This window comes from Colletotrichum jinshuiense, chromosome 10, assembly GCF_051148585.1.
Source record: "Colletotrichum jinshuiense chromosome 10, complete sequence".
Classification (NCBI taxonomy): domain Eukaryota; kingdom Fungi; phylum Ascomycota; class Sordariomycetes; order Glomerellales; family Glomerellaceae; genus Colletotrichum; species Colletotrichum jinshuiense.
In genome coordinates this window covers 2,955,919-2,983,045 of record NC_139303.1, presented here as the reverse complement: position 1 = coordinate 2,983,045, position 27,127 = coordinate 2,955,919, and the positions used below count along the sequence as shown (strand labels likewise).

The following is a 27,127-nucleotide window of genomic DNA, read 5'->3' as shown; positions in this document are numbered from 1 at the left end:
CTGGGCGCCCAACATTTCAACCTCTTGATCGAGATGAAGCAAGAGCACACCCCCCCACGAGTCCATTTTGCTCTTGAGAATAGCAAGGTCAAGCTGGCTCCTGCGTGAACGGCAATTCTCCAAGTAGTCCTGTAAGCCCTCAAGCCCTTGGTGGATCTGCCTGTGCTGTTCCAACAGGATGGCGTCGTCGTTGCGGAACTGGGGCATCTTCCGAGCAAGAAGGGGAAAGAATAAAGTTTCTTCGATGTTGTGGTGGTTTGTTAACCGGTAGCAAAAGAAAAGCCCTTCTCTGACAATCTGCTCCGCTGTCGACTTTGGCACGCTGTCCGTGATTGGTATGCATGCATCCTGAAGCCGCTTCCAGGTGCGTCGAAAATGACTGTGCTATGCTCCAAGTCAGAGATTTTGTGATCAACCGCAGTAAACACCAAGGTCATATACCTGTGCCTCCGGCACACTTACATAGTTTTCCATCATCACAGCAAAACGGTTGTAAATATCGTACTCTAAAGCAGTCAGAGATGCCATGGTGTGTTCCACTTTTATCCTGATTGTACTTGGACGGAATGCTAAGCCTGACGTAATGGCAAGTTCTTTAACCGTCTAATTTCAAACAAAACTGCCTCTAAAACGGGGTACTCCAAGAAAGAAGCAATCGTGAGGTGTTGTCCATATTGCCCTGACAAAACTACATTCTTCAGGACTGAAAATGTGGCCCAAAGTGCGTCGCGAGTCAAATCAAAAAGTTTGTTGAGGCGTGGTGGAGCTAGTGTTACGTCGCTCGTGGGTTTCGTCTAACCATACCCCACGGTAGGGATCGAGCTATTGTAAGCTGGACTCATCTTCACCTAAGCATTGCCCTCAAACGTGTGCTGAGCAATTCCATGCCAGGCTAATCAAACATGTCCCTAGGCACTATCCATATCGGGTAGCAGATTTCCGGCACGAGTTTCTTTGTCAGCCTTGGCGGTTCCTTAATAATGCAGATTCCTGTAATAGCTTTTTCCGTGAAGAGCCGTCACGGCTGACACAATTTGTCCACTTTGTCGTTTCCTGCTGAGTCAGAATGTCAGAAGTGCTGCTTAGTCAGAGGGGACCCTCATTCAAGAATCAAGGGTGGGAACTATCGCCCGAGATCGACAGTCTTTGTTTGCTTGCAGCTTGGAAGAGTGCTGAGCGAGTCGCCAAATCGACCGACTGGGTTGCTTTTCGAACCCTACAATGGCCTGGGTTTTCTGTTCATCGACTACACCCTCTTTCTGGAGACCATCAAATTGGCATATCAGACGGAAGAGTGCAAACTCACTCATGGGATATTGACCGCCTAAGTCTGCGTGTTTGCATTCTGTGCCGTTGTATCACTTTTCCAAGTTGAGTGGAATTTGTCACTAAGAAGCGTAAACAGGATCATTTGCTGTCAATATCATTTGCTGCCAATAATCCTCCTGAGCGCTTACATCAACTTCGCATGACGAGGCGGTGATAAAGTCTACCCTGAACGATATATTCTGCAGTTGACAAGCGTCAAATCGAAGCTCTCAAAGAGGGTCTAATCTTCTTCATCTCTCTGTGAAGGTGATCAGCGTGGAGCCACATGAGCTAGGTTCTTTCTGTTATTTGAAATGGGTTTTGAATATACGTCATGAAACATTTATATATTTTATCTAAGACATCATGATGCCTTTAAAGGATACTTTTGGCGCAACGCTGCTCCATTTCTGTAAATGAGCACCGGGGCCGGGATGAGACAAAGGGCGATGAACCCTAACAAAGAGTTACCCCAGCCAAGACCAAGAGAAGAGTACATGGGAGGACCAGCTAAAGGGAGAAATGTGCCAAATATGCACCTCATCGTCGTTATGGCTGCGAGGACAGAAGCTGTGTGATGTCCTGCTATGTCGATTACATAAGTTTGCACTGGGGCGAAGATGCCCATCATCCCAAATCCGAATGGGGCCAATCCGAGGATCGGAACAATCCAGTGCGCGCGCGTCTCTGTCGACCAGCCATACCAGAAGAAGCTGAGAGGAACAAAGAGAGCAAAGTATACGCAAGAGGCCAATCGCATCTCAGGTTTGTACTCATTATTGTTACCCTTGGTAAGACGAGCAACGTTGGCGTCTGAAGTTTGCGCTACGACGAAGAGACCAACAGCAAAGCCAAGGCCAAGGCCTAGGTAGGCTAGCCCACACAACTCGATGGACCACCCATAAGTCTCCTTGAAGACGTTGGTGACGGTGGTTAGGAGTAGGTAGAGAAGACCGAAGACAAACGACATGTAGATTGCCAATAGAGGGACAAGGGGCGATGTTGTCGCAAAATGAATAGGCTTGGCGATGGTTGTGGTGATTGAGGTAATGTTTTGATGTGGTGACACAGTTTGATTGTCTGAAGCACACACCAAATCTGCTCTGTTGAGAAGTTTTCTCAGCTTGCCAGTCTTATGCCTTAAGAGGACAATGTGATTTGTCTCACGCCCAAGGACAAAGACGCCTACTGTTGAAAGTCCGCATGCTGCGAGGAGAACCCAAAAAATCCATCGCCAGCCGGCCCTCTGTGCGATGAAACCACCAAGAATGGGACCAAGGACTGGGCCGAAAAGAGGCCCAATGGTGAAGACAGAATTGGCAAGCCCACGTTGGTTAATGAGGAAAAGATCAGAAATAATGCCCCCGCCAATCGTGATTGAAGCAGATCCCCCGACCCCGGCCAAGAACCGAAAGGCAACGAGAGACTTTAGGTTTGGAGCCAGGGCACAAGCGAGCTGCCAAACTGTGAGCCACACGTTGGCGAAGTCTAGGACAATACGACGACCATAATTCTCACTAAGTGGCGAGAGTATTAAAGGTCCGGCCTAAATTGGAAGGTTATTAGTTGTCGGCCATACTTTCGTAAATACGAAATGATTGTTCAGCGGACATACTGCAAGGCCAAGTACGTAGATGCTGACTGAGAAAGACCCCAAGACATGCGAAGACACGCCAAACTCGGATTTAATGGAATCTAGTCCAGGGGATGGAATAGAAGATGCAAGGGAACTTGGAGTCGCATTTGTTAGTGATTTTGTTGGTATTTTGGTGTTTATGATAAATTGTCATTTACCTCAAGAACGAAATGAAACTGACTAGTCCAAGATTTAAAAACTTTTGAAGAGAGGTAAAGTTTCTGTGATAAGTGTGGGCGAAGATTTTTCATCCAAAGGTGTTAGAAATGCTAACCTTGGGTTCTCAGGGTCGTTCTGACTATCCCATCCAACAGTGGCGTTGTCAAGATCAGAAATGGGATAGCTTTCTTCCATGATCGTAGTGCAGGAGAATGCTAACAATCTGTTAGTCACATAACAGAAACAATGAGTAAGAGTCAGACAATGAATCAAGAAATACGAAGAGCGAAGAAAAAAGACAAGGAACTTACAAAATCTTGAATTGAGCAGTTGACGATTGGGTTTAGTTTGTCAAAGAAACAATGGAATGATGTTCTGTAGATCTTGATGGAGTTAAAATGACCGTTTGAACATCCTTGAACTTGCCGAAAAAAGAGGCATGATGGTGACGCTGAAAAGGGAAGAGAGGGAAATGATTTGGGTTGAAAGGCGAGTCCTCGCGATACAACGAACTCCGAACTCAATGTTCGGAGTCTAAAATTGTCCGAGTAGTCAACCCGAAATGATCGTATTGGTTCGGGATGACAAAAGTCATCAGCTCAAATTTGCAAGGATGATAAAACAGTTCATTAAAACCAGTGATCCTGGGCCATGGCAACATGACACTAGTGGAATTACGGAAGTACGGAGATCCACGACCACCGAAGCTCCAAATTTAAACTTGACTTTTCGATCTATTGCTTCGAGCCACAAATTCATTTCGGTATCATGGCCCGGACATCGAAAAGACCGGGAAAAGCCGATTCATCCACCGCTTTCTATCCTCCGAGACTAAGCAGGCTTACATTAATATTTTCACCGACAATTTACCAATTCCTTGACGTCATCTTAAATCATGGCGAATGAAGAATGAGGTAATGACTATTGTTTTCGTGTTCAACAAAGAATACAACCGTTATACGCATCGTTCAAGCTTATATTTACCTAGTTTTAAAATTACCCAGTTTGCATCGTATCTATTACATCCCGAGCTTGGACAGCTTTTTTTTTTCTAAACCTCCATGGGTCAACTCATCAACATGGAGACCCTTTTTTCACTGCTTCCACCTAATGCCATTGTGACTTCCAAGTCTAATCCCTCGGCCTACAAGCAGCTCACCACGTTCTGGGCTTCGCAGATCAACCAGCATCCTCATACAATCATTGTCCCCCCAGACACTGTCTCATTGGCCAAGGCAATCAGGCACCTCTATCACGACACTGATCTTGATTTTGCCATCCGCGGCCATGGATATACGTCACTCCCGTCCAAGGATGTTCTCATTAGCCTCCAAAACCTGGACAGCTTTGAATATGATTCAGAGCGAAAGACAATTACCGTAGGAACCGGACAGACATGGATGTCTGTGTACCAAAGATTGAACGCAGTTGCACCCGGCTACACTGGCAAGTGATATTTTGTCAACAGAAGGTTTTATTTGACCAGTTGCTGACTTCCATTCGTTTAGTTGTCGGAGCCCGTACCCCTTGCGTCAGTGTTGGCGGGACTGTTGTCACTGCAGGATTTTCCTGGCTATCAGGAGACCTTGGTTGTATATCCGACCCGTTCAACATGCTCGACTGTGAAGTAGTCAAGCACGACGGCTCCATTGTATGGGCATCATCTGAGTCGGACCTCCTTTGGGCCATCCGTGGAGGTGGCGGTGGATTCGGTGGTTTGTGTTTTGTCCTTACATCCTTACCTCATCTGTGTTATAGTTTACAATTTCATGTTCCAAGCTAACTTTGTTCAACAGCTGTCACCAAAGCCATCTTTCGGTTACATCCAACCCCGGATCAAATTTACTCTGGAAACATCGTTATTCCCCAATCCTCTCTGCCAGAAGCTCTGCGAAGACTTTCTCAGTTCTCTTCTTCTAAAGTCGATAACGGTGTCTCGTTGTTCGTCTTCATTGAGAAGGACAAGTTTAAAGACATGCACAAAGTCGACACTAAAGACAAGGACGCTATTACATTTCAAGTTTTCGATCGACATGGCGAGTCCCATGGTCGTGAAACCTTTGCTTGGGCGCTCAGTCTGGCAGGAGCGAAGGACTTGACTCGAATTGGCTCTATGTTAGACCTTATTAAGCTTCAAGGTTCGCTTCATTGTGTTTGGTTTCAGAAACGCTTGAAACCTCCATTCTTTCAAACATCTCCTAACAGTGATTATCCAGACCGAGTTTCCTCTTTGGCCGGAACCTCAAGGCAGTACTGGGCACCCCTCATTGTGCCCGAGTTTAGCGAATCTCAGCTCGCATCATGTGTAAAGTGGTTCATAGAGCTTGACAGCTATGGAGAATCTATCTCCAACAACACATACATGGTGTTTGAACTATTTTGCACTGTACGTATTATACGTTGACATTCCCTTACCTTGTTTATTAATACGCGATTCCTTAGACTGAGGCAACTGAAAATAACGCTATGGCCTGGCCTGGTCCTCGCGGGTGCCAGCATATGCTGGTAATTGGTGTTGGTTGTGCTGTTGATGCACCTCCAAGAGAGGTTGAAAAAACGAAAAGACTGGCTGAGCGAGCCCCAAAGTTACTAATGGGCAACGATCCCCGAATAACTCCAACTCCCAATGCAATTGAAGAATGGTCAGACATGAAAAAGGTACGGTCAATCCTTTTAAATCTCGGACAGAATGATGACTTACTCCCTAAAAGGTCTACGGAACCAACTTTGATAAGCTTTCGCATGTTTTCAAGAAATACAACCCTCAAAGACGTTTCAAGGGTCATATCGGAGAGTTCCTCTCAAGCCATCAGTAAAAAAAAATTTGTGGCATTATCAGGCCACCTAAGTTGAATTTGTCTTGCGTTTATCTTCAAAATCCCCACACTGTTCCTTGAGCATAAATTATCCTCCATAGTTCTCACTGACTCAACAGTGTGATCCAGGAAAAAGAAAATCTCTAACTCATTCTTTATATTATTATGCCAATCCTATTGTTGGCGTTGCTGCTGGGTGCTAGAAACTTTGTTGTCTGTATAGCGTCCGTCTAGTGTAGCCCTTTATTGCCCATCCCCTTCTAGATCATATCGAGCATGCGTACATCATTTACAGTATTGCGACATCTTTATAAACGCTAGTAATTATTGTCGTTCTCATTCCCTAGGCGGTGATACCTAGGCTGCTGAGTGCCATGGTTGTCTCCGTGGCTTGGCGCTCTGTCTCGTCAGTGTGTTCTTTCTATCAGGGAAGTGAGTTCACAACGAAACCAAGGTATTTAAATTTCGTCTAAGACTCAATTTCCTCTATAGAATCTGTAATGACATACCAGTGTTTGTGCTAGATCCTGCAATTGCGAATTGTTTGAGCTGGAAAGGGTGCGAGGCTGCTGCTTCTCTGGTTATAGTGATCTCAGTTGTAGAACGTTTGTAAAATCGGCAATGGGAGGAACCATTTCAGTAAACCAGTGATGAGATTGTAAGGTTCTCATCGAGAACCGTCCAAGTGTGTCTTTGTCTTTCGCTCTCTGAGAAAGCTGGCGGTGCGAAAGCCGCACCGACAAAGCGGGCAATCAAGTGACATTAGAGAGATCTAAGACACTCAACAGGTGAGGTTGGGGAACACAGTCTCGATCAGTTGAATCACAGCTGATGGCTAGAGCTTTTTGGTGTAGTCAAGAAGACTGCACAGCGGTGCCCAGATCGAGAATAGCTACCAACCTGGAGACTCTATAAAGGACTATCTACAGCGTTCTCAGCGGTAGGAAACGGAATGGCGGGAGAAAGAGGATACTAGCTAATGTCGGAAAGTACACTAAAAAGATTGATTGACGAGGCAATACCTAGCAGATGTATGACTCGCTAAAAGCAATGTGAGCAAGAGTGCCAGAATAACTGCACAACGTGAATAAGACGCCTGAAAATTAAACAACACAAGATAACGGCAATGCCCTTTGGCTTGTGTTCTGGCACACAAGCAGACGAGATCTTGGAGCCTTTCGGTTTTCGATTCGCAACGTCGATCTCTCGGCGCAGGATAGTGCAAAAAAAAAGGGCAATGTCTCCTTCCATCTGGGGGAAAGTTACACACGAAGCCGAATGGCTGGAATGCTGACATGAAGGCGGTTGTAGCGACGATCGATTACGTATTGGCAAGTGATGCAAGATTACGCACCAAGGGCTACAAATTCAAACTCCTACTAATCCACCCATTGCAACTTGTGCCCGACAGCAAATTCGCACCAACGTCTGAATATCATTACATAATCTTTATTGCGCCGCCATTGGCAGCCACAACACTACCATTTATCCACCGAGCTGTTTCACTGACAAGGAGTCCAGCAACGTGCGCAACATCGTCGGGAAGTCCTAGGCCACTATGAATTGACTTCCCCTTGCTTAATACCTTCAAAGCAGCATCGTGTATTGCCGGCGGCGTGGTTTCAAGGAAGGTCTCTGTGGCGGTGCCTCCTACAGAGAGGGAGTTCACAGTAGTTCCGAACGTCGCTTTGTCCAGGCTCAAGATGTCTGCCCAAGAACGAGTGAGGGACTCAACAGCTGCTTTTGTAGATGCGTAAAGCATGATACCGCTTGAAAAGATAAGTATCATTTCAAACGTAGATGTAAAGGTGACTTACGGGAAAGGAATGATAGAAGTCCGGCTGGCATCACTTGAAACGTTGACAATCCTCGATTCAGGCTGGATGGAACCGGTTTTGTAGAGGAGTTCCATCAAAAGAACCAGTGACTGTAAGTTGCCCACGAGAATTCGATTAACATAGTCAGTGTCCAGCTCACCCATCGGTCGAAACTCGGTGTAGGCTGCATTATTGACCATGATGTTAAGCTTGCCTTCGAAGCGCGTACGTATTTCGTCGACAATCAGCTGAGCATAGCTGGAAGACAGGACATTCGCAGCAAGCCCGAAGATTCTCGGAGGCTCGAGCGCAGTAGAGCCGTAAACTTGGTGGACTTCCTGCTTTAAAGACTCAATGTGGTTGAGCGACGCTGCCGAGGAGCAAGTTCCGAGGATGCTTGCTCCGCGGCCGGCTAAATGGAGCGCAATAGCACGTCCAATACCGCGAGTGGCACCACTAGGCTTATGTTAAATCTCTGTACTCATCGTGAAGCTGGTGATTAACATTTTCTCAAAAACCACAAAACTCACGTTACCAGAGCAACCTTGCCTCGAAGGTCTTGGACAGGTACAAGTGAGTTCATTTGGATAAACAGAATCTGTTTGGGGCGTTTGGTTCATCAAGGTCGCTGGTAAAATAAAGAGGGATGTCTGAAAGAAGAGTTCAGAATGCGTGTTCCTACTCTCCAGGAACCAAGACTTTTCTGGCTTGAAGCAATCAAAGAGATACGTGGAGTGCTCCAGCTAGACGAAATCTAAGGCCCATAACCGAAGGTGACAAATGTAAGAAAAAATATGTTGAAGTCATGGGTTTACTTACAGCTCGGACTTAACGCTTGTAAAAAGACGCGAGGTCATTGATTCTAGCGTGAGAATTCAAGCCGAATTCCTGTATGCGTGGAGTGTTCTGCTTACGCCTTTGCCGGTTTCCGGATGGGGTGATAATTGCTCGCAGTGGAATATTTGTTCCATGCGGCAACACGGACAAGCGACTCGGAACAAAATGGACTTTAGAATAAAGTTGAGCCGCTTCGGTATTAACGCTTGAGCGACAGGGTTCAGTACATCCGGGTTTGCGAGTTGCGTCTCCAGTAGATCCGCCAGGGCCGACACAGCAATGGACCCATAAACTCATTGGTGCTCCAGATTCGCCGGCATACACTTCGGGTTTCGGTTTTTGTCCGAAGCTGGAACAACTCGTACGACTCTAGCGCTGTACAATGCATAAATCGACATAACGCGTAAAAGAATATATAAAGTAACAAGCAGACTGAATGCTGTTAGCGGAAGAAACCACAGCACCTAGCAGGGTTACAGCATGCAACTGGGTGACACGACAGGACCTTTTATTGATCACGAAACAATGTACATGGAAGCGAGATACTCGCACTCTCGGGTGCTCGAATCAATTCGCCTCTGTTTTGTGGTTGGTGGTAGCATGTATGAACACTTGTTTGCGAGCTCAAATCCCTTCATTTCTGGTCTGATCCCTCCATTCCGCCGCAACAGAACTTTGCGCGCAACGCCTGCCACCACTTGCACTCATGAACCGTTACATTTATACACGAACGTAATCATTTCAAATTGAGTTAGAAAAGGTAGGTTCCCACGCGGTACCACGAGGAGGTTGCACGGTCCGAATTTTGTCCCCTGGGTCTGAAATATGTCTGCCGACATAGCCGATATGCTTGAAGCTTCATTCTACCAGCTCTTGGTATTAGTCTAATAACGTACTATAGCACATGCCCAAGCCAAATAGAAGCCTATATTTTTGGGCTTTCTAGTCGAATTCGCTTCAGGAGCTTACAAGACACTTTTTCCTGAGAATCTCTTATGCTCGCTGTGCGCTCTTTCTTGTGATAACACCTCAGGATCCCATCCATTGCTAGTGAACAGCGTGCAATATTTTCAGCTACATGTGGAATGGACAAAGAGCCAATTAAACAAAGGATGGTGTGTCTCATTTCAATCCGATGTTCTGTGCTGTGGCAGATTTGAACAATCAGTGGGCCACTAAGGTACTCTTTAATTACTTGAGTCCACTGCCAGGCGAAGGGATATGGCGATCAAGCCCTCAAACTTTCCAAGCAATGTCTCATTAACTCCGTTATAACCGTTGCCAGATCTGAAATCATTGTGCCGGTATATCCGATCCACAGATATATAACAGACGCTTAGAGGTGATTGTAGTGCAAATTCAACTCACTTCATTCCTACAAGAAAACATTTTATATTCATTCTACACTAAGTACATTATGCCAATGAATCAAAAAGGAAAGACAATCGCCCTTGTGACTGGGGCGAATCAGGGAATCGGCTTCGCCATTTCCAGGATGCTGGCCTCAGAACCTTACAGTTATCATGTCATCATGGCCGGGAGGGACAAGGCGGCGATCAAGTCAGCCGCCGCGCGGTTGCAGGTGGAGTCCCTTTCAGTAGAATTTGCTACTTTGGACTTGTCTTCAGATACATCGATTGATGCTGCCGTACAGCAGATTGAAAGGTGAGCAATTTCAATAATGTTCAAAAATAATAATTAGTAAGGCTGCTGACAAATGTTTTCAGACGCTTCAACCGTCTTGATGTTCTTGTGAACAATGCCGGCATCGCCACGGTTCAAGTTATGCCTGGGCAAGGAACTAGATCAGTGTATCAACAAATAATCGACACAAACGTTATAGGGACGATGTCCGTAAAAGAACATTTCCTGCCGCTGCTCGCCAAGTCTCACCAGGTCAAGAGAGTGGTCTTCATCTCCTCAGGCGCCGGCAGCCTAACGCTATGGGCGACGCCGGGGAGCCCCAACAGAGCGTTCAAGGCGCCGGCTTATGCAGTAAGCAAGACGGCCGTCAACGCGCTCTGTATGCAATACGCCATTGCCTATGAGGAGGACAAGAGCTGGAAGTTTAACGCCTGCTGCCCGGGGTACTGCGCGACAAAGTTGAGTGGGTATTCTGGGACCAACACCCCAGAAGAAGGTGCAGAGATTGCCTGCCATCTTGCTACAATAGGAGAGAACGGTCCTACAGGGACTTTTGTCAATTCGGGAGGAAATATTCCCTGGTAGAGACAGATATACACTTATAAAAGTTGTGTGGAAAAGGTTATAGATACTAAACAACTAATAAGAGAATTCTCCTATTGAAGACTTAATTGCTTTCTATACCTACTTACAGTGAAATAAACAAGGAGCAACTCTAGACTCATCTTAATTCCATTGTAAATTAGAATGCTAATAGGTAAATATGGAGGTATACAACCTAATTATTTAGCATATAACAACAGGTTGGCTACTAAACTGGTTAAACCTATTATATTAAATAATAGAGGTGCATTAAAGTGGAATAGTAGGGATGGATGGGTGTAAAACACTACAATACACCTAACGACTACTATACACTTTAGGTTCTACCTACTATAGAGTGACTTCCTATCTATAGAGCAATAGAAGTATTAATTATCATGGAGAGGTCAGCGCGAATTATTGGAGCCCAAGCAGAGGATTTCCAATATGAGAGCATCTCCGTCTCGAGCCACGTCATCGACTCTATAATTGGTGCCGAGCTCTAGTCTTGGTTGTTTAAGGAATTCGGCGTTCAGGTTAGTATCTAGATCATCTCGGGTACAAACACGACGTTTGCAGGATTAGGTAGGATAATCTCGGAGCACCTTGGGATAGTTTAAATGCAGTATTTCTTTTCTGTTACAAGTCATGTTTGCATCAAATAAATGAAGATTGGTTTTATCCCTCCTTTACTTGGGAATTCTCTTTTTCTCTTGTAACATTGGTTAGTCTTGCTTGGTGCCCCAGTATGATACTTGACATGTCATTCGAGACGATAAACAACCTTGTTCCCACGAATCTTTCCATCTCTGTACATCTGGAAACCCTTCTGGATCCCGTCCAGTCCTCCGTGTATAAGCTGTGGGGAGTTAGGCTTGATTTTGCCCTGACGTAGAAGCTGAGGGATCTTTTCATAGAACTCTGACGCAAGTCTGTGATCCTCCTCGGAAGCCTATAACGAATTAGTAACTGGCAGTACGTCAAGAAATGTGAGAAAGCATCCTACAGGCAAAAGGTTTGACCCCATTGTATGGTCCTTGAAGAATGATGTAAAGACAAGGACTGATGTGACCTTGGTTTGGGAAGTTGTATTTTCAGTGTGTTCCCTGAAGGGCCTAACAGTGCAGAGAGTACCGCCAGCTGGGTTCATGGCCTGGGAGGCAAGGGTGGATGAGCTCTCGGTACCAATAGTATCGAATATGTAATCCACGGAAGGCATGACCTGCTTAATCTGGGAGATCACATCGGGGTCCTTATAATCAAAGACATGATTGGCACCAAGCGAGCGGAGACGTGACACCTGTGACGGACTACACACGGTCCCAACATTGAAGCCAAAGAGGGCTGCAATCTGGATTGCATACAAGCCGCAACTGGCTGTAGGTCATGTAAGCTAGTTTCTCGCATAGATGATGTGCATTGCAGTTGTACTCACTGCTTCCAGCCCAGACAAGTAGGTTAATCTCAGAGCCCTTGTTTCGATCAATGGCCAGGCTGGCAGACCTGAAGAGAGTTAGCCACGCGGTTGTAGCTGTCAAGGGCACTGTGGCAGCCTCTTCAAGTGATAGTCCGTCGGGAATCTTGTAGCAAATTTTCTCGTCGGCGATGGTGTACTGGCTGTAAGCTCCCTGGCCCTTGATCTCACCTCCCCAGATCAGCCCGGCGATCTTGTCGCCTACCTGAATCAGGGTCACCTCAGCTCCAACAGCAACGACGGTGCCGACAAAGTCGCACCCCAGCACAGATCCATCTCCAAAAACGCCGCCATCGTAGCATAGGACATCTGTGGGGTTCTGAGCTGCGACGGCAACCTTTATGAGGGCCTGATGGGGAAGAGGCTTGGGGACGGGGATCTGCTCTTGGACCAAAGTGAAAGCCTCCTCATCATCCTTTGCTCTGATGACGAGAGCCTTGCAGGTCTGTGGGGCAGTAGTAGGCATGGTGTTGAGAAACGCGCGTCGCGTGACTGGAAAAAGACGGGGGACTGGAAAAAGACGGGGAATAAATGTTGTAGGATGCTGAATGAGGGGGGATACGAGCCTGAGGGTTCGCATGATGGGCGGATGGGTCGAGATATAGGCTCAGGAGACAGGTTGGAATATTTTGAGCCCTAATCAACGCGACGCTGGCAAGTGACCTCACTGATTTGAAATCAGAATGGTAAAATTGACAGGTTGAAACTGGGCGACTTTTTATGTCACATGTGTGTTGAATAAGTGCCTGAGGTGGTTATATATATATTTTTTGTTGGGCTGAACTACTTGGCAGAGCAGCACTAAATAATAAGTGCCTGAGGCGGTTATTCGCAGATCATTTATCCAAAGGGTGAGAGTATTTATGGCGGCTGACTGCCTCTGCTTCCCTTTCCGTACGACAAGAAGACAGGGCATCCGAGAGTTACTGAGGGCAACATAAATTGCAATGTTTCTACCATCTATTCTGATCCTTGCCCTTTCCGTTGGAGCTAATCTGGGTTTTGTGGGCTTGGCCAACTTCCTTGCCCGGTAGGCATTATGTCCGTTACCATCTCCAAATGTAGAAGGATAGAGTCCGAAAAGTCAGGCGTTTAGGTATTTATTGCTCACATGCTACTATCTATACCAACCTGAGATGCAAATAGTCTATGACATCCATGTCTAGTTCTTCTCCTGCTTGGTCTCTTCCTCCTGTACAAAAACCCCAGATGCTGTTTGTGGTGTGTTTTTGATGGATTTGCCTGAGCTCTCCAGGTCACTTGAGGTGTTCGCGTGGAATGCACACTGTATCTCCGACAGTGTTCGTCCTCTAGTCTCGGGCATCCAGAACCAGCAGATAGCCGCTGTAAGGAGCGTACATCCACCGAAGAGAAAATAAGCGCCGTATCGAGAGCTTGCTAGCAGGATCGGAGTGATGAGGGCAACGGTGAAGTTGGTCAGCCAGTTAGCACCGTGGGCAATGCTCGTGGCGCTGGCCCGGGTTCGTTGAGGTTGAATCTCGGCCGCGTAGATCTTCAAGACGATACCCCACGAGACGCAGTATATGACGGTAAAGACGTAGATAACCACGATGACGATCCATCTGGCCGGACCCGTGGCATGCACGACATCTGCGGCGTACAGTGCACCGATGATGAACATGGCCCCGGCCATGCTCAAGCCACCAAAGATAGTGTTGGCGCGTCGGCCCCAACTATCAGCCCAGATGGTGCCCGGAATGCTGACGGTACAGATGACAATCGACAAAATACCCGAGACGAGGAAAGTGTCCCCGTTCAAACCAATACCGGCCTGACGAAAGAGCAATGGAGCATACTATGAGAGATTGTTAGGCAAAAATGAAGCTGTATCAAGATTCGAAATTGAACACGTACATACATGACACCATCGATGCCACAGAATTGTTGCATGGCCAGCAGGAATACAGCCATAGAGAACCGCGGTCGTGCTTCGGGGGAAAAGAGGTCCATTATCTAGCCAAGTGTCAGCTGGTCTGCCCTGATTCGAGCCGCGTGGCAGACATGGTGGAGGAAGTAGTAAGAGGAAGGGAAAGGATGGGGGGCACAATAACAACTCAGTAAAAAAATTTGTTCCAAGCAAGGTCAAGTTACGAACATTTGATAATGATGCCTTGGCCTCGGCGTTCTCAAACGGCTCCGCCATATCCTCTTGGTCCTCGCCATAGATTCCAAGAGTCTCCCAAGCTGCTGACACTTCATGCGTAGGCTTTCCATGATGGGCCAGCCACCTCGGCGACGCTGGTAACAGCAAGTAGGCAGCGACGGAGAAAGTGACAGAAAAAGAGGCGAGAAGGATGAAGGGAAGCCTCCAAGAGAGGTCTGACTCAATGCGCTCAGTTCTGTAGCAAGTGAAAAAGCCTATCAAGAGCCCAACACATATCAGGAGTTGAGGACCCGTTGTGAGAGCTCCACGGTGTTTGGCGGGTGAGATTTCGCAAATATATCTAGTCGTGGTAGTTAGGCTTATTGCGGGCACCTATACCACGTTGGGAGCAGTACTCTTACACAATCATTATTCCGCTCGTGAAGCCCTCGCCTATGCCCGCCACCACTCGGCCAGCCATAAACATTCCCAGGTGAACAGCACCCGCCTCTATGGCGCAGCCGATCCCGAAAAACATAGAACCGATGGCAATCCCAGCCGGCCGACCGAGCCTGTCGGCCAAGTGGCCAGCTAAAAATGAGGTGACGGCGGCCGATGCAAGGATGGATGATACGATTACTCCGTGAACTGTTGGGCTCGGATGGCCAAAGGGCTCGTTGAAGGACTCCATGACAGTGACGGGTCCGATGATGCCCGTGTCCATCCCAAGCAGGAAGCCGCCAAGCGAGCATCCATAACTGGCCAATACATAGGGCGGGGGTTTCTGAAACAAATCCGTGAACCTTTCCATGCTGGACGATGTGGAATAAAAAGACAAAGAGAGAGTTCCGGATAACAACAAAGATAATTATAGAACAGAAATGTAGCCGGGCAACGCGTACTAACAAACCTTTTAAGAAGAATTCCAATTCACGTAATGAATGGGACAAGCTTCTGTCGATAGCTACTTTGTCGGAGAAGACTAGTAAAGATGGCTTTTAATTTACAGCACTGACAGGCTGTTTCCCCAGGAGAATACCGAACAAGGCACACCGAAAGAATGTGATTGTATTGGTAATTGCGGTCAGACCACCAGAGTACCAAGAGCGGAGTGTCCAAATAGGTCTGTCGGATCTTAAAAGCTCTGTTCTGAAATGTTTGTTTGCCTGTCGCAGATGGATGGCTTGTCCACGAGGAATTGCCCTGAGGTCACGATGCAATGCAGCCCGATTCGGTAATATAGACGCGTCTAATAAGACACCCCTCCCTGGCCCGGTTTCTCCACCGTTCCCAAAGCAGTAATTTACACGCGTGTATTGTGGGTAGCTTTGCATCGGTCTCGGGCGCTACACGCGTGTACCGGCTCTGGCTAGAACCTCAAGCTTTATCTCTGGCCAATTGCAACCGCAGCCACAGTAGGCTTAATGGCCCAATTTTCATTATTTTATGTGGGAGCGTCGTAGCCTTGCTCTTGCATTGCATCATGCACAAAGGCAAACCCTCTCCCGCCGTCTAACATACCACTTCTAGATAGTCACGCCATTTGTTCCATACCTTAGACAGCATCTGGAGAAGATCAAGCTCCACGCCGCCTGTCAGGCATGGTCGGGCGGCTTCGGCCAGTGCGTGATTTCTTTGTTAATCAAGGGTCATCTGGGGCGTACGGGAAGGATGCAGGGTTCGGACCGACTTATGCAGCCGTCTAGTGGGCGTTACCATTACCCTCGGGAGAGCTGGGTCTCGGGAAATCTATCCATCTATGTATGTTTCTGACAACAGATTAGTTCACCAGAAGAGCAAGCGCCCCGTGTAATCTGGAAAAAGTTAACAAGGATCCGCATTAACTAGCTCAACGTCGACCGGACTACCGTCGACTCAGAGACGTGGGCAACTGAAAGTAGGCCTGTGAACTGCTGGATCCTGCGTTGTGGATGAGTATAAAGCTTGGAAGCCTTCATGCGTGAGTGATAAGTCTAGGCTTTCCCTAACAGAATCATAAGGGTCAGAAAGCCCTGACATTATCGGCATCGTTGGACATACAGGATCTCATCTCGAAGAGTACAGAATGAACATTATAGGAGAATTCGGGTATGAAGTCTATGAGTTTCGCATTACTCGCGGTTGTATGCTAACAAGTTTTTGTCAGCTTCTACTAGAGTTTCACCTCTTTTCTCTCTTCCATCCTTTTTCTTTTACTCATTTTGCTTCCTCGACCACCAAGATATTGCGCCTACGACCGAGTAAATAAACCACTCGACCATGTTGGCAGTATGGCTGTTTGTGGCATGGATCCTCTCGATCCTGCTATGGCCTTTTATCCGCTATTTTCAAGATCCCAAAGGATTACGCAAGTATCCTGCCAAAACATCTCCTCGGGCCTAACGGGTTTGGCGTATGGCTGGGAGGTGGGACGCCGTCATCGCGTGTTCTATATTCGCCGGCTGCACGAGCAGCTTGTCAGAGATCCCGTGGTTCGCTTGGGCCCAACCGGCTCTCTTTTGGGTGGGGACAAGCTGTCCGCGACATTTACGGCTTGAACTCCCCTTGTTTGAAGGGCACCATTTACGACTCGTTGAAGGGTGGCGGCGAGAGCCTCATCTTGACCACCAGTCGCGAGTTCCACTCTCAGCGCCGTAGGATGGTGGCCGCCTCCTACGCGCCCGGTAACATTGAGCTCTGGGAGCCGAGGGTCGCCGAGAGCACCGCCATCCTCGTCTCCAAGCTTGGCAGCATGTGCACGGCAGCGCCCCTCAGGCCCGGTGCCATCGTTCCCCAAGAGCAGCTCGCCTTTGACGCCAACCACTGGTTCATGCTATACGGCTTCGAGTGTGCCATCAAGATTGGGCTAAGCAAAAACCCCAGCTGGTTGATGCAGGGGACTGACCCAACTCTGGTCACGCGTCCGGATGGCCTAAAGGAGTATGCTAACATCATCGATTGCAGCACAGCAGTTCACGCGCCAACGCTACCCTAGTGTGGGACGCCGCCAGCTTCCCTATGATGAAGAAATTGACCAACCTTCTGTCTCGGTGGTACGCGAGCCAGTGGCACAACGCCTCTAACTGGGCCGCCTACATTGATTAGATCACAGCAGAACGTGTAGAACGCGGGGAGAAGGGCGAGGACTTTCACGATCTCTGTTAGCTCATAATCAGGGATAAAAAGGGTGACCCCGCCAAGATCAGCGCCATTGATCGTATAACTGAAGTCCACCAAGTTGGTAAGCCCTTGCCTGACCCTCTCTAAGATATGGCCCATCTGCTGGCTGGTGCGTCGCTGTTTTGGGTGCCGAGGATTACGCCAATAACCAAGATTCGTGCAACAGTAAATGGGGGCGGAGATGGCCCAGCTATTTCTCTCACCAACACCCTATACTACCTTTTTAAGAATCCCGAGTCCATGAGAAAGCTTCGCGAGGAGCTCGACGAAGCACTGGGGACCGACGATGTCATCGCGCCCTGGTCCAAGATGGAGATGATGCCATACCTGAGGGCCTGTATCGACGAGTCTATGCGACTTTCTCCCCCCGTAGCAACCGATCTCATCCGCAAGACACCACCGGATCGCTCCTACATGGTCGCCGGCGAGTTAATCCCTCCAGATACGAGCGTGAGCATCTCAGCATTCACGGCTCATCGGGATCCAGAATATTTCCCGGATCCTGAGGCCTGGAAGCCCGATCGGTGGCTAATGAAGGGTGATGGGAAACTCAGAGATATGCTTGCCATCTACAACCCGTTCAGTGCCGGTGGCCGCGCCTGCATTGGTTGAAATATTGCAATCCTGGTGCAGATGGTGTGCATTGGCACGCTCATTCATCGGTACGACTTTGCCTTGCCCGAACCAGACTTTGAGATGGAGTGGATCGACTACTTCAACCTATGGCCTGTTGAACTCCGTCTTCAGGTCTGGAGGCGCCAACCTGGCACAGCAGCTCTGGCTTCTGTCGGCGATGTGCCGACTGAGAAGAAGCCTTGGAGTGGGAATTCTCGAAGCGAGAAATCTGAAAAGACCGAGGTAGTGTAAGGCTTTGCTAGGACAGGCAAGCAAAAGTAGGACGAGAGATGAACGAGCGAGTGGCGATCTTGAATGTTACTGTGGGCGTGATAGGGGTATAACTCTACAAACGGAACGTGAGAGCGATTGTGTTCGTGTCTGTTGGTTGTCAAATAATGGTCTTTATTATATCTTTAATTATGGTCTGCCTCGTGTTCCACAGACCCCTTGAGGCCCACAAACAACTCGCCTCTCGAACAAACAAGGCTTTTACATTCAAATGTTGGTCTCGACGAGCTCTTTGAGCTTTTTGACCTGATCGCGTGTGCGGAAGCCGAGACGAGTCTCAATATCATCTAGTATATTCCAAAGGCGAATCTTTCTGCTGATGCCGGTAATATGCTTGGCAGCTGGAGATAACAAGAGAGCATTGGCTTTGTCAGCTCGAGAGCGCAGTACGCCACCGATGATGGCCGAACTAGGACATACCGTAGAATATGGCTTGAGAGGAAAAGCTCCTAACGCTATTTGGGATATCCGACAACATTATGCAGCCAATTTCTAAGGCATGGTTCTCAATCTGCACTATTATCAGAAATGACATAACCACTCGTGGGTTGGATAGCAATACAAGTGGAATAAGAGATGGATGCTGTAGGCTGGGTTCTGCGTAAAGAAGTATATGCAAGAGATGGTACCACATCATGGCAGCCGCTGTAGTAAAGAGCAGGTCAAAGAAAATTCTCCAAATAACGGGAGAAAGGGGGCAAGAGTGAAACCGACCTGCACAAGGCATGGGGAAATACAACTTGAAGAAGCCTTGATCGTCCGGTTCGCCGTACTTCACCCCCTTGAAGGACGGGGACCAGCAACGAAACCAGGTTGCGACTTCAGCATAAATTTCTTGCCGCTCATCGCACAATGTCGTCGCTGTTATGAACACGCTCTGCTCTTGACGAAAGACGACGTCAATGGCTCTGCCAAGCAGCCAGAGGAGCTGATTTGCCAGGACATCCTCCTCGACCTCCGTCTCCCGCCAATTGACCCCCCAGTCCTTAGGGCTGATCTGAAGAGTGGTCTTGTTGAACAGCGCCACAGTGATCTCGTGCCGGATGTATATCCAGAAGTTAGCTCGATCCAGGCCAACCGATGAGGCACTGACACCCCGATTCAGGATCAGAAGCTTCGCGCCGGAGAGGTGCCGCTGGTGCTCTTCCCCTTGGGTCGCAATGATCTCGTAGCTGCAGAGAAGAATTGTAGCAGTGAGTACATCCTCGGGGACCGAACCGGTGCCAATATAGCCGATCAGCCCACGCAGGGACTCACCGTAGTAGCGAGTGGCTGGGGCGACCCACAAATCTCCCGAAGGAAGAAGACTCAGATGCTTGGCCGTAAAGGCGCATACACTGCGGATAAGGAGCTTAGACTTCATACAGCGGCGCAGGACCTCAAGTTGATACGCGCAGCCGTAGTCGAATATATCCATCCAGGTCGCCACGCTCGCCCGATAGGTGGTTAGCAAATGTACCATCTCCGCAGTCAGTGTCACTTGAGCACGACTAATAATCTCGCTAGTACTACTACTGCCACCGTGGCCACCATTACTGTCTTCAACAACAACACCAACACCCTGCTGCGGGTGCTCCTGGTGCGGTGTACTGGCCGTCTGCTTCGGCGGGGAGGGCGAGGTTCCAGCGGTGGGGTTCCAAGGTGGGTCTGGTATGTGAGCGGTGAAGAGAACACCTGTCGAGTCCAGGGTTCCTGAGAAGCTGGCCTCTGCTTCGTCTGCCTGGAAGAAATTCTGCTGCTGCTGCTGAGGATGCTGCCCAGGACGACGGGTGAGATGATTGGCGCCATCGGGCACAAACCACGCAGACTGCTTAATGGGCTCGAAGGGCCGACATGATAACCTCAGCCGCTCGCAATTGCCGCAGACAGGTTTCTTCTCGTCGCATGGAGTGTGACGTTCTTTGCACGTATAACTAATACAGTGGGTCAGGAAACTCTGTGGGAAGGGCGAGGCAAAAACAACGAGCTCAGCACAGATTTGCAGCTGCTGCCTGAATCCTTACCAACCTACGAGTATTCCATGGTATTAGTGTTATCTTCCCGTCAGAGTCGAGTGGGCGAGCTGAGTAGTATATTGCGACATGAGAATTGATTGCCTACCAGTCTTCTTTCTTTGGCCTCCTCTGCGCCTCTTCTTTGTAACATCAGCGACAGGTACTTCGTGCTGTGAATCCATCTATAGTAAGGCGTTTATATCAGATTGTATAATAAGACAGGATTAGGCTTTCTTACTATAATGTATTATAACGAAGTAATCGCAGGTGCTGGACCAAATTGATCGTGTAATTCTATTTAATTGTTCGTTGCTGCTAGAATTGTTGAACTGTGACAGATCTTCAGTATGGTCAGCAGCGGCATAGGGATAAGTGTGGTTGTATTGCTTAGAGTGATCGGCTGGGCCTGCAGGAGATCTTATAAACGAGTGGCATCTATCCCTTGTAGAGCAATCCTGGCCCGACTATGCCTTTTGCCGAGTAATGAATGTATCGGGTCAGATTTACTAAACCGAGGGTATCCCAGGTTCTGTCAAACCAAGCCTTCGATCGCTTGGATCTTCCGGCAATCAACCAAGGCCACGCTCAAAAGAATCTGCCGACGTTAAGCCGGCCCGAGGCCTAGAGGGGTCACGTGCGACTATAACTATTCCCTCTGTAAAGGCTCTATTATAGCCTTAAGAACCTATATTAGACTAGAATGTCACGGGACACTGGTGAGACCATGGCGAATCGTTGTCATCCGTTAGTGTTATGCAGCTGTTTACACTTAGAGATAGTACAGGCTTTAAAATTGCAGGGTAATCCATTATAAAACCAAGGGAAGCCCACACAGCTTAGTCCTAGAGGAACTGAGAATTAGTCTTCATTCTATAATATACCTATTATCTATTATTGCACTGCTCCTGATCTACCAACCCATTACAATTAGACTTCTATATCTCTTCAGCAATCAACTTGTAATTCATCCTTACATAACTCTTGATATCCTTTATTAGTGATATCACTAGTACTACAACCTTGTTGAATGTACGATTGATTACTATGCCTTCTAAAGCCTAGACCTGGCATTACAACTCACAGTATATCCAACCACTCTTCTAGTATCAGCCTTAGCGCCATATTAACACAAACCCTACTGTTAGATATCTAACTTTAACATGCCGCTAGAATTTAAGTTAGGATTTAGCATATAGGGGCAATTTCAAACTATAAATTGCATACCCATATGATATAATAGCGGTTGCTTGAGGAGCGGTGCAGTATCTTTACATTGCCGTTCCGCTGCTAAATGCACTTCAAGTCCCGCCTTTACGGACGCGGACAGAAGGAGTCAAGCTCAACCCCTCCTCCTTAGTTATTCGCCGTCCCCTTTCAGGATGATTTCTCTAGATCTCAGATCTATGGCGCTGCTGCTACTTCCCTTAACTTTGGCTTCAGCATCCGAGGTATAGACTCGAGCCACCAGCGGAGGCTGCGAGGCCTACTCCGTCCAGGTCGGCGATACCTGCTCCAGCATCGCGCGGAGCGTCAACGTCACCTACGCCCAGGTCATCGCATGGAACTCAGATATTGATCTGACATGTTCATACGTAAAGAGCGTTTATATCTCCCTCGTTCGTTGTGTGGTTGCTGACAGCTATTCGAAATACCAGCAACCTGGATGAGCTCGAGGGCGGCGATATCTGTCAGCAACCCTCTCGGCGACTACGCTTTGCCCAGCAACTCGAAAGGTGTTCCGACCATTGTGACGACCGCGGCGTGAGTTCAACTAGGTTAACCTGGTCAACTATAAATACTACTCTACTAACAATTGAAATCTTCCCAAGTCCGATACCAGCTCCGACGCCAGACAAGATGAACGACAACTGCGGAGTACCATCTCGTACAGCCAGGTGAAGACTGCTCTATTTTCACCACCAAGTTCACCATCACCCTTAAAGACTTGTAAAACTGCTCTCTACCCCGTCTTCTCGCTCATTCTTCTTCTTTGTCAGTGGACGGCGTCTAACGAAACATCGTCGTGGGTACATGTAGCTTGTTCCTCAACCCTCAAGTCTGGGAAAATTACACCAACGTCTGGGCGGGTTACTATTACTGCGTCAGGCCTGTCGGGTACATCTCGACATATCCTGGATACATCCCGCCGACGACCACGAAAGAGTTTATCCAGACGTCGACGACAGACCTGCCGTTCGTCGAGGGTGCTTTTGCCAACTACACTTCCACACAGCCGGTGATTGAGTTCGCCAACGGGACGTGGCTCGACTGCTACGAGTGAGATATCCGTGAAGGAAAACTCCCTTAGGTTCGTCATATAAGTTGCTTATGTGTATTTTAGCTACATTTGGCTGGATAACATCACTTAAAGTGTCCTGTCTGATTGTTGGGTAATGAGTATGGTCTATGACTTGTCTCCGAAAGTGAGTACAGCAGCTCAAATTCTCTGACCTTTGATAATTCGCTGACAAACCGCCTACAGGACTTTATTTTTTGGAATCCATCTCTTCGTGAGAATCCAGAAGAGTCACCAAAGTCATACAGATACCCATGCACTATATCAGCAAGCAGCTCCTACTGCGTTGCTCTGGCATCCCCTACGCCCGGTGAGTCTCGACAAGAAACACGATGACAATAACCCACTCCCTTTCTATCCAATCCCCCCCCTCACCCCGGGACTATCGATACCACACAAGTTCGCTTACAAAGTTTCACCTTCGCAGCTCCATCATCAACTCCCGCGCCGCCCAATCCCCGCGCAGCCGGAGAAATAGCCGACTCCACAGCCTGGTACGCTGCAGAATCCGGCATTTCGTGCACTGTGGTCCTCGACTTAAACGGCCTCGTCATCTCTTAGTTCTTTGCCTTTAGCCCCTCTGTTAAAAGAGACTGCTTGGGCATGGTCATCGGGACATACTACTGCACCTCAACCGAGGCCGATGGCTGCCCCCTTCCCGAAGAAGACGACGATAGTCAGACCTCGCCCTCAACCACCACCAGAACCAGCTCACCCACAGGTATTGCCAACACAATTCACGTGCAGTCGGGCATAGTCTCCAACTGCAACAAGTTCTACAATGTTGTCAGCGGCGACGGGTGCTGGGCCATCGCTCAGGCACCGGGTATTGCTCTGGACGACTTTTACTTGTGGAACCCCGCCGTCAAGTCGGACTGCACCGGTCTCCAGGCCGACGTCCACGTCTGCGTCAGTCTCGCGGCTGCTGGCACGCCTCAGCCTGCGCCGAAGACGACTGCCGGTGCCGGTGCGGGCGCGACGCCGAGCCCCGTGCAGGAGGGAAGGGTTGCGAACTGTGTCGACTTTTACCTTGTTCAGTCGGGCGATGGGTGCTGGGCTATTTCTGATGCCAGGGTCATTGCTCTGGATGACTTATATTCATGGAATCCTGCCGTCAAGACGGACTGTTCCGGGCTCCAGGCGAATGTGTATGTTTGTGTTGGAGTGTCGTAAGTCTGGAGAATCACGTTTAAAACAATTCGTTTCTACAACACTTCGTTTTTGTGTCACTTTAGCGGTTTCTCACGAAGTCTATCTGGAGGTGGAGGGAATCTAAAGAGGCCCGTCAGCAATGCTGCATCTGAATTAAGCTGTACATCTGAATAAGAGCATTTCAATCAGTATGGAACGCTTCGCTCATTGAGTTATTCATGCGTTAACAGTCTACTAACTCCATCCACTCAGGGAAGTAAGTGCAAGTACTCCCCAAACCGATTCTCCAGAATCCCCAACTGTATAAGCTGCCTTTCCGACACAAAGGGACGTTCAAACCTGGGCTCGAATTCGTCCTTCTGGATTCCAAAACCATTATTCACAATAGGCTTCGCCGGACCCTCGCCTGGCGGGCCTATCATTCTCATCGCTCGCGATGGAACATACGGGTTCTCGCCTTCATTATAAAGAAAATCCTGTAACTCATCCTCCAGCCAGATAGCGCGCCCTGCCAGAATACGATCCACCCAATCTCGAATAAGCAACCGAGGTCGTGTAGCACGCCCCTGCCAGCCTAGATCGCTACGGATGTGATAGAGCAGGTCTCTATAGTCGCCATTATTCCTCATAAACATGAGGAAGCTAAGTTCCACCGAGCGTAGGGTCTGCGGTAAAACAGCAAGAAAGTCAAGGAGGTCCTGCTGCTTGATAAGGAAGCGCGACAGCCCAAAGTGCGCCAGATTCTTCCACGCCTCAATAGGGAAGATAGATTGTAGGGGGATAAAGTGATCTCTTGTGACGTTTAGGGGCTGCGGCTCTCGCTCGAGGCTACCATCCTCATCAGTCTCTAAGGTGAAGTGCTGTAAATCGGCCTCCAACATCTGCTTCATGCGCCCGTTACGGAATGCGAGGTAGTTGTTGTTATCCTCCCCACACACCATAAGATTAAGCCTAAGCGTGGTAAAACCTAGTTTTTTGATCACAGTGGCGAGATGGTTATACTCGACGCATGGTTCTGGTGCATGGAAGATGCCGCATGTGAGCCCTGAGTGGATCTGGTTGCCGTCGAAAATCAGCTCCGTGATCTTTGAGGTTGCGGCCCCCTGCTGGGCGAGGATGCGGGCAATAAGGCGAAATCCGCGCCATTTGTCCTTGTCCTCCTCGCGCTCCCACATCTCGTAGCCGGCTCCTTCCTCGTCTTTAGAGGATGGCCAGCCGCGAGGGAGCGGGTAGTTAAAGCCGTATGGAAGAGCGCGGATAGCAGGGGTCGGGTACAGCGGCTTGAAGAGAATGCCGTGCGAAGTGGGAGTCAGGGTAATCCTCTTTAGGTTAGGAAATCTGCCCTTCTCCAGCGCCCATTCAAAAGCAGCTATGTCAGCCGATGTGGAAAGCACTTGTTCTTGTTGCTTGAGTAGCTCTTGGTAGTGGGCGTAGGCGACGTCAAGAGGCAGCTGGGCGTCAAGCTGCTGAAGAGTCTCGACATGCTGCGGTAAGGTTTTGACGTCGTTGCCTCGTCTTTCCTCTAGGTATTCGATGTTCTCTTTGCAGCGTATAAAGTACCAGATAGGAACTCCACGTGGAATCTTCTGTGGTCTATCGTCATCGTCATCGCCATCGTCTGAGTTGTCAGAATATTCATCCGCGTAGACGCATTCATCGTCATACTCGCCCTCGAACCTCACAAAGTTGGGTGGTGGCTTCTCGTAACAAGCATCATCCCAGACGATCTCGCGGACACCGTGGCGGAAAGTCTCATGTTCTGCGATGGCGCGAAATACTTGTACATTTAGGGGACTGGCGGATATGAAGATGCGCTTAAAACGGAGATGATAACTGACGAGATTGGCGAACTTCTTGCAAGTCAACCGCAGGGCTTTGAGATGGCAGTTATCGAGGTGGGTGAAGACGAGGGCGGATATTTCAAAGGGCGCGGTGGCGATGAAGTCGATGACAGATACTGGCCCCATGGACAGACCAGACGTAGATCGAGGAGTCGCCATAAGAGGCGTTTAGAGAGATAAAGAGAAGAAGTAGAAGACGAGATGCCGTATTGTATTAGGATAGAATGAATGGTCCTGTCTGCCTGCTTGCTCATCGGCTGGCCTCGAGACATTTAGCACTCAGGGGGCTTGACGTTTTAAGTATAGAATCTAGGGACAGCTGGCGTGTGTATATCCATAAAGTAATGTCTGATTGGGCTTCTCTATATAGATTCCAGGTCAAGTTGCACTACCAGTCCGGCACTCCACCGCGACTGTATCAGGATATTTGCCCCGGCCCTAGGCAGGTGAAGTGGAGTCTGCTGGTTAATGGTTTTTCTTAGGCCCCACCGTGGGTTTAGTAAGGTGCCTAGATACAAAGCAGCTCTCCGTGTAGTTGCTGTGCTTCCAGTTGGAGTCGTCCGCCTTGCCTATGATGATCTTGCCGTCCAAGAAGAGGCTGGTTAGGATCGCGACGCTCTCCATATTTCCGCGAAGGAGGTTTCTGTTGTGCTTATCGGTCTGAAACTTCCATTTATCAATCAGGTCGCTGGAAATGGCGTCGAAGGAGACCTCCGCGCGGGATTCAGAAGCCTTGATTAGTTCGTCTTTGACAATGGAGGAACCGGCGTTGACGATATTGGAGGTCACCGCTTCTCACGTGGAAGCTTTGCCGCTGGTATCGCCCACGAAGGAGTGCCTGCTATGTTGCCGTCGTCGACGCCATACTCGGGTGGCTGGTGGAGTTTTATCAGGTCCACGGCCCAGTCGATAGTACCGCCCATGTTGTAGCGCTTGTAGAGTTGCGTGTTGGTGTCCTTGAGGGCATCGTCCACATACGATACTCAGAGGTCACCGTCCACCATGATCTTGTAGTTGCTGTCGACATCGGGTTAACGTACGCCCCCTATCTCATCAATCTCTGCGTTGGCAATGTAGCCGCCCGTGTGTGTGCACCGCCCCTTTTGGGCGTACGAAGTTGTCCTGTCGCCTGTATACGGGCAGTTTGGGCTGGTGCGAGATGAGTCTGCCATCTGGAAGCTGCTGCTATATATTCTCACGCCAACGAGGACCTTGTTTGACGGCACGACGGCCTGAGTCATCACGGCCAGGGCGCCCAGCATCTCGATCCGATTGATGTGGCTCCGCAGGCAGTGTTCCGTCAGATAGCCAGGGCTGGCCCATTCGATGCCGGCGTCCCACTGGCTGTGGAGATTGTAGGTCATGTACACGATATAGTCAAGCAGCTCCGACATAGTCTTGA

The 27,127-nt window shown here is 48.8% G+C and overlaps 9 protein-coding genes across 9 annotated transcripts; 3 read left to right on the top strand and 6 right to left on the bottom strand.

Moving 5' to 3' along the window:
- Positions 1–7,357: 7,357 nt before the first annotated feature.
- Positions 7,358–8,319, bottom strand: EsH8_X_000763 (SDR family NAD(P)-dependent oxidoreductase; the record flags this gene model as incomplete). The annotated part of the gene is made up of 3 exons (XM_083274851.1): positions 7,358–7,688; positions 7,737–8,192; positions 8,267–8,319. 3 exons carry the CDS (start codon positions 8,317–8,319, stop codon positions 7,358–7,360), a joined length of 840 nt encoding a protein of 279 aa, XP_083120243.1.
- A 1,749-nt stretch (positions 8,320–10,068) lies between these two features.
- EsH8_X_000762 (uncharacterized protein) lies at positions 10,069–10,802 on the top strand (the record flags this gene model as incomplete). Its single annotated transcript, XM_083274850.1, has 2 exons — positions 10,069–10,238; positions 10,301–10,802. 2 exons carry the CDS (start codon positions 10,069–10,071, stop codon positions 10,800–10,802), a joined length of 672 nt encoding a protein of 223 aa, XP_083120242.1.
- A 760-nt stretch (positions 10,803–11,562) lies between these two features.
- EsH8_X_000761 (zinc-binding alcohol dehydrogenase family protein) lies at positions 11,563–12,739 on the bottom strand (the record flags this gene model as incomplete). Its single annotated transcript, XM_083274849.1, has 3 exons — positions 11,563–11,751; positions 11,806–12,176; positions 12,235–12,739. The coding sequence occupies 3 exons, from the start codon at positions 12,737–12,739 to the stop codon at positions 11,563–11,565; spliced, it is 1,065 nt and encodes a 354-aa protein (XP_083120241.1).
- A 696-nt stretch (positions 12,740–13,435) lies between these two features.
- On the bottom strand, positions 13,436–14,205 carry EsH8_X_000760 (uncharacterized protein; the record flags this gene model as incomplete). Its single annotated transcript, XM_083274848.1, has 2 exons — positions 13,436–14,089; positions 14,149–14,205. 2 exons carry the CDS (start codon positions 14,203–14,205, stop codon positions 13,436–13,438), a joined length of 711 nt encoding a protein of 236 aa, XP_083120240.1.
- A 2,810-nt stretch (positions 14,206–17,015) lies between these two features.
- On the top strand, positions 17,016–18,148 carry EsH8_X_000759 (uncharacterized protein; the record flags this gene model as incomplete). The annotated part of the gene is made up of 4 exons (XM_083274847.1): positions 17,016–17,270; positions 17,321–17,409; positions 17,533–17,597; positions 17,703–18,148. The coding sequence occupies 4 exons, from the start codon at positions 17,016–17,018 to the stop codon at positions 18,146–18,148; spliced, it is 855 nt and encodes a 284-aa protein (XP_083120239.1).
- A 501-nt stretch (positions 18,149–18,649) lies between these two features.
- On the bottom strand, positions 18,650–20,587 carry EsH8_X_000758 (uncharacterized protein; the record flags this gene model as incomplete). Its single annotated transcript, XM_083274846.1, has 5 exons — positions 18,650–18,783; positions 18,863–18,953; positions 19,005–19,087; positions 19,157–20,249; positions 20,543–20,587. The coding sequence occupies 5 exons, from the start codon at positions 20,585–20,587 to the stop codon at positions 18,650–18,652; spliced, it is 1,446 nt and encodes a 481-aa protein (XP_083120238.1).
- A 1,512-nt stretch (positions 20,588–22,099) lies between these two features.
- On the top strand, positions 22,100–23,905 carry EsH8_X_000757 (LysM peptidoglycan-binding domain-containing protein; the record flags this gene model as incomplete). The annotated part of the gene is made up of 3 exons (XM_083274845.1): positions 22,100–22,197; positions 22,543–22,713; positions 23,308–23,905. The coding sequence occupies 3 exons, from the start codon at positions 22,100–22,102 to the stop codon at positions 23,903–23,905; spliced, it is 867 nt and encodes a 288-aa protein (XP_083120237.1).
- A 227-nt stretch (positions 23,906–24,132) lies between these two features.
- EsH8_X_000756 (F-box protein) lies at positions 24,133–25,884 on the bottom strand (the record flags this gene model as incomplete). Its single annotated transcript, XM_083274844.1, has 1 exon — positions 24,133–25,884. One exon carries the CDS (start codon positions 25,882–25,884, stop codon positions 24,133–24,135), a length of 1,752 nt encoding a protein of 583 aa, XP_083120236.1.
- Positions 25,885–26,190: 306 nt separating this feature from the next.
- EsH8_X_000755 (uncharacterized protein) lies at positions 26,191–27,119 on the bottom strand (the record flags this gene model as incomplete). The annotated part of the gene is made up of 3 exons (XM_083274843.1): positions 26,191–26,471; positions 26,525–26,681; positions 26,766–27,119. 3 exons carry the CDS (start codon positions 27,117–27,119, stop codon positions 26,191–26,193), a joined length of 792 nt encoding a protein of 263 aa, XP_083120235.1.
- Positions 27,120–27,127: the final 8 nt, after the last annotated feature.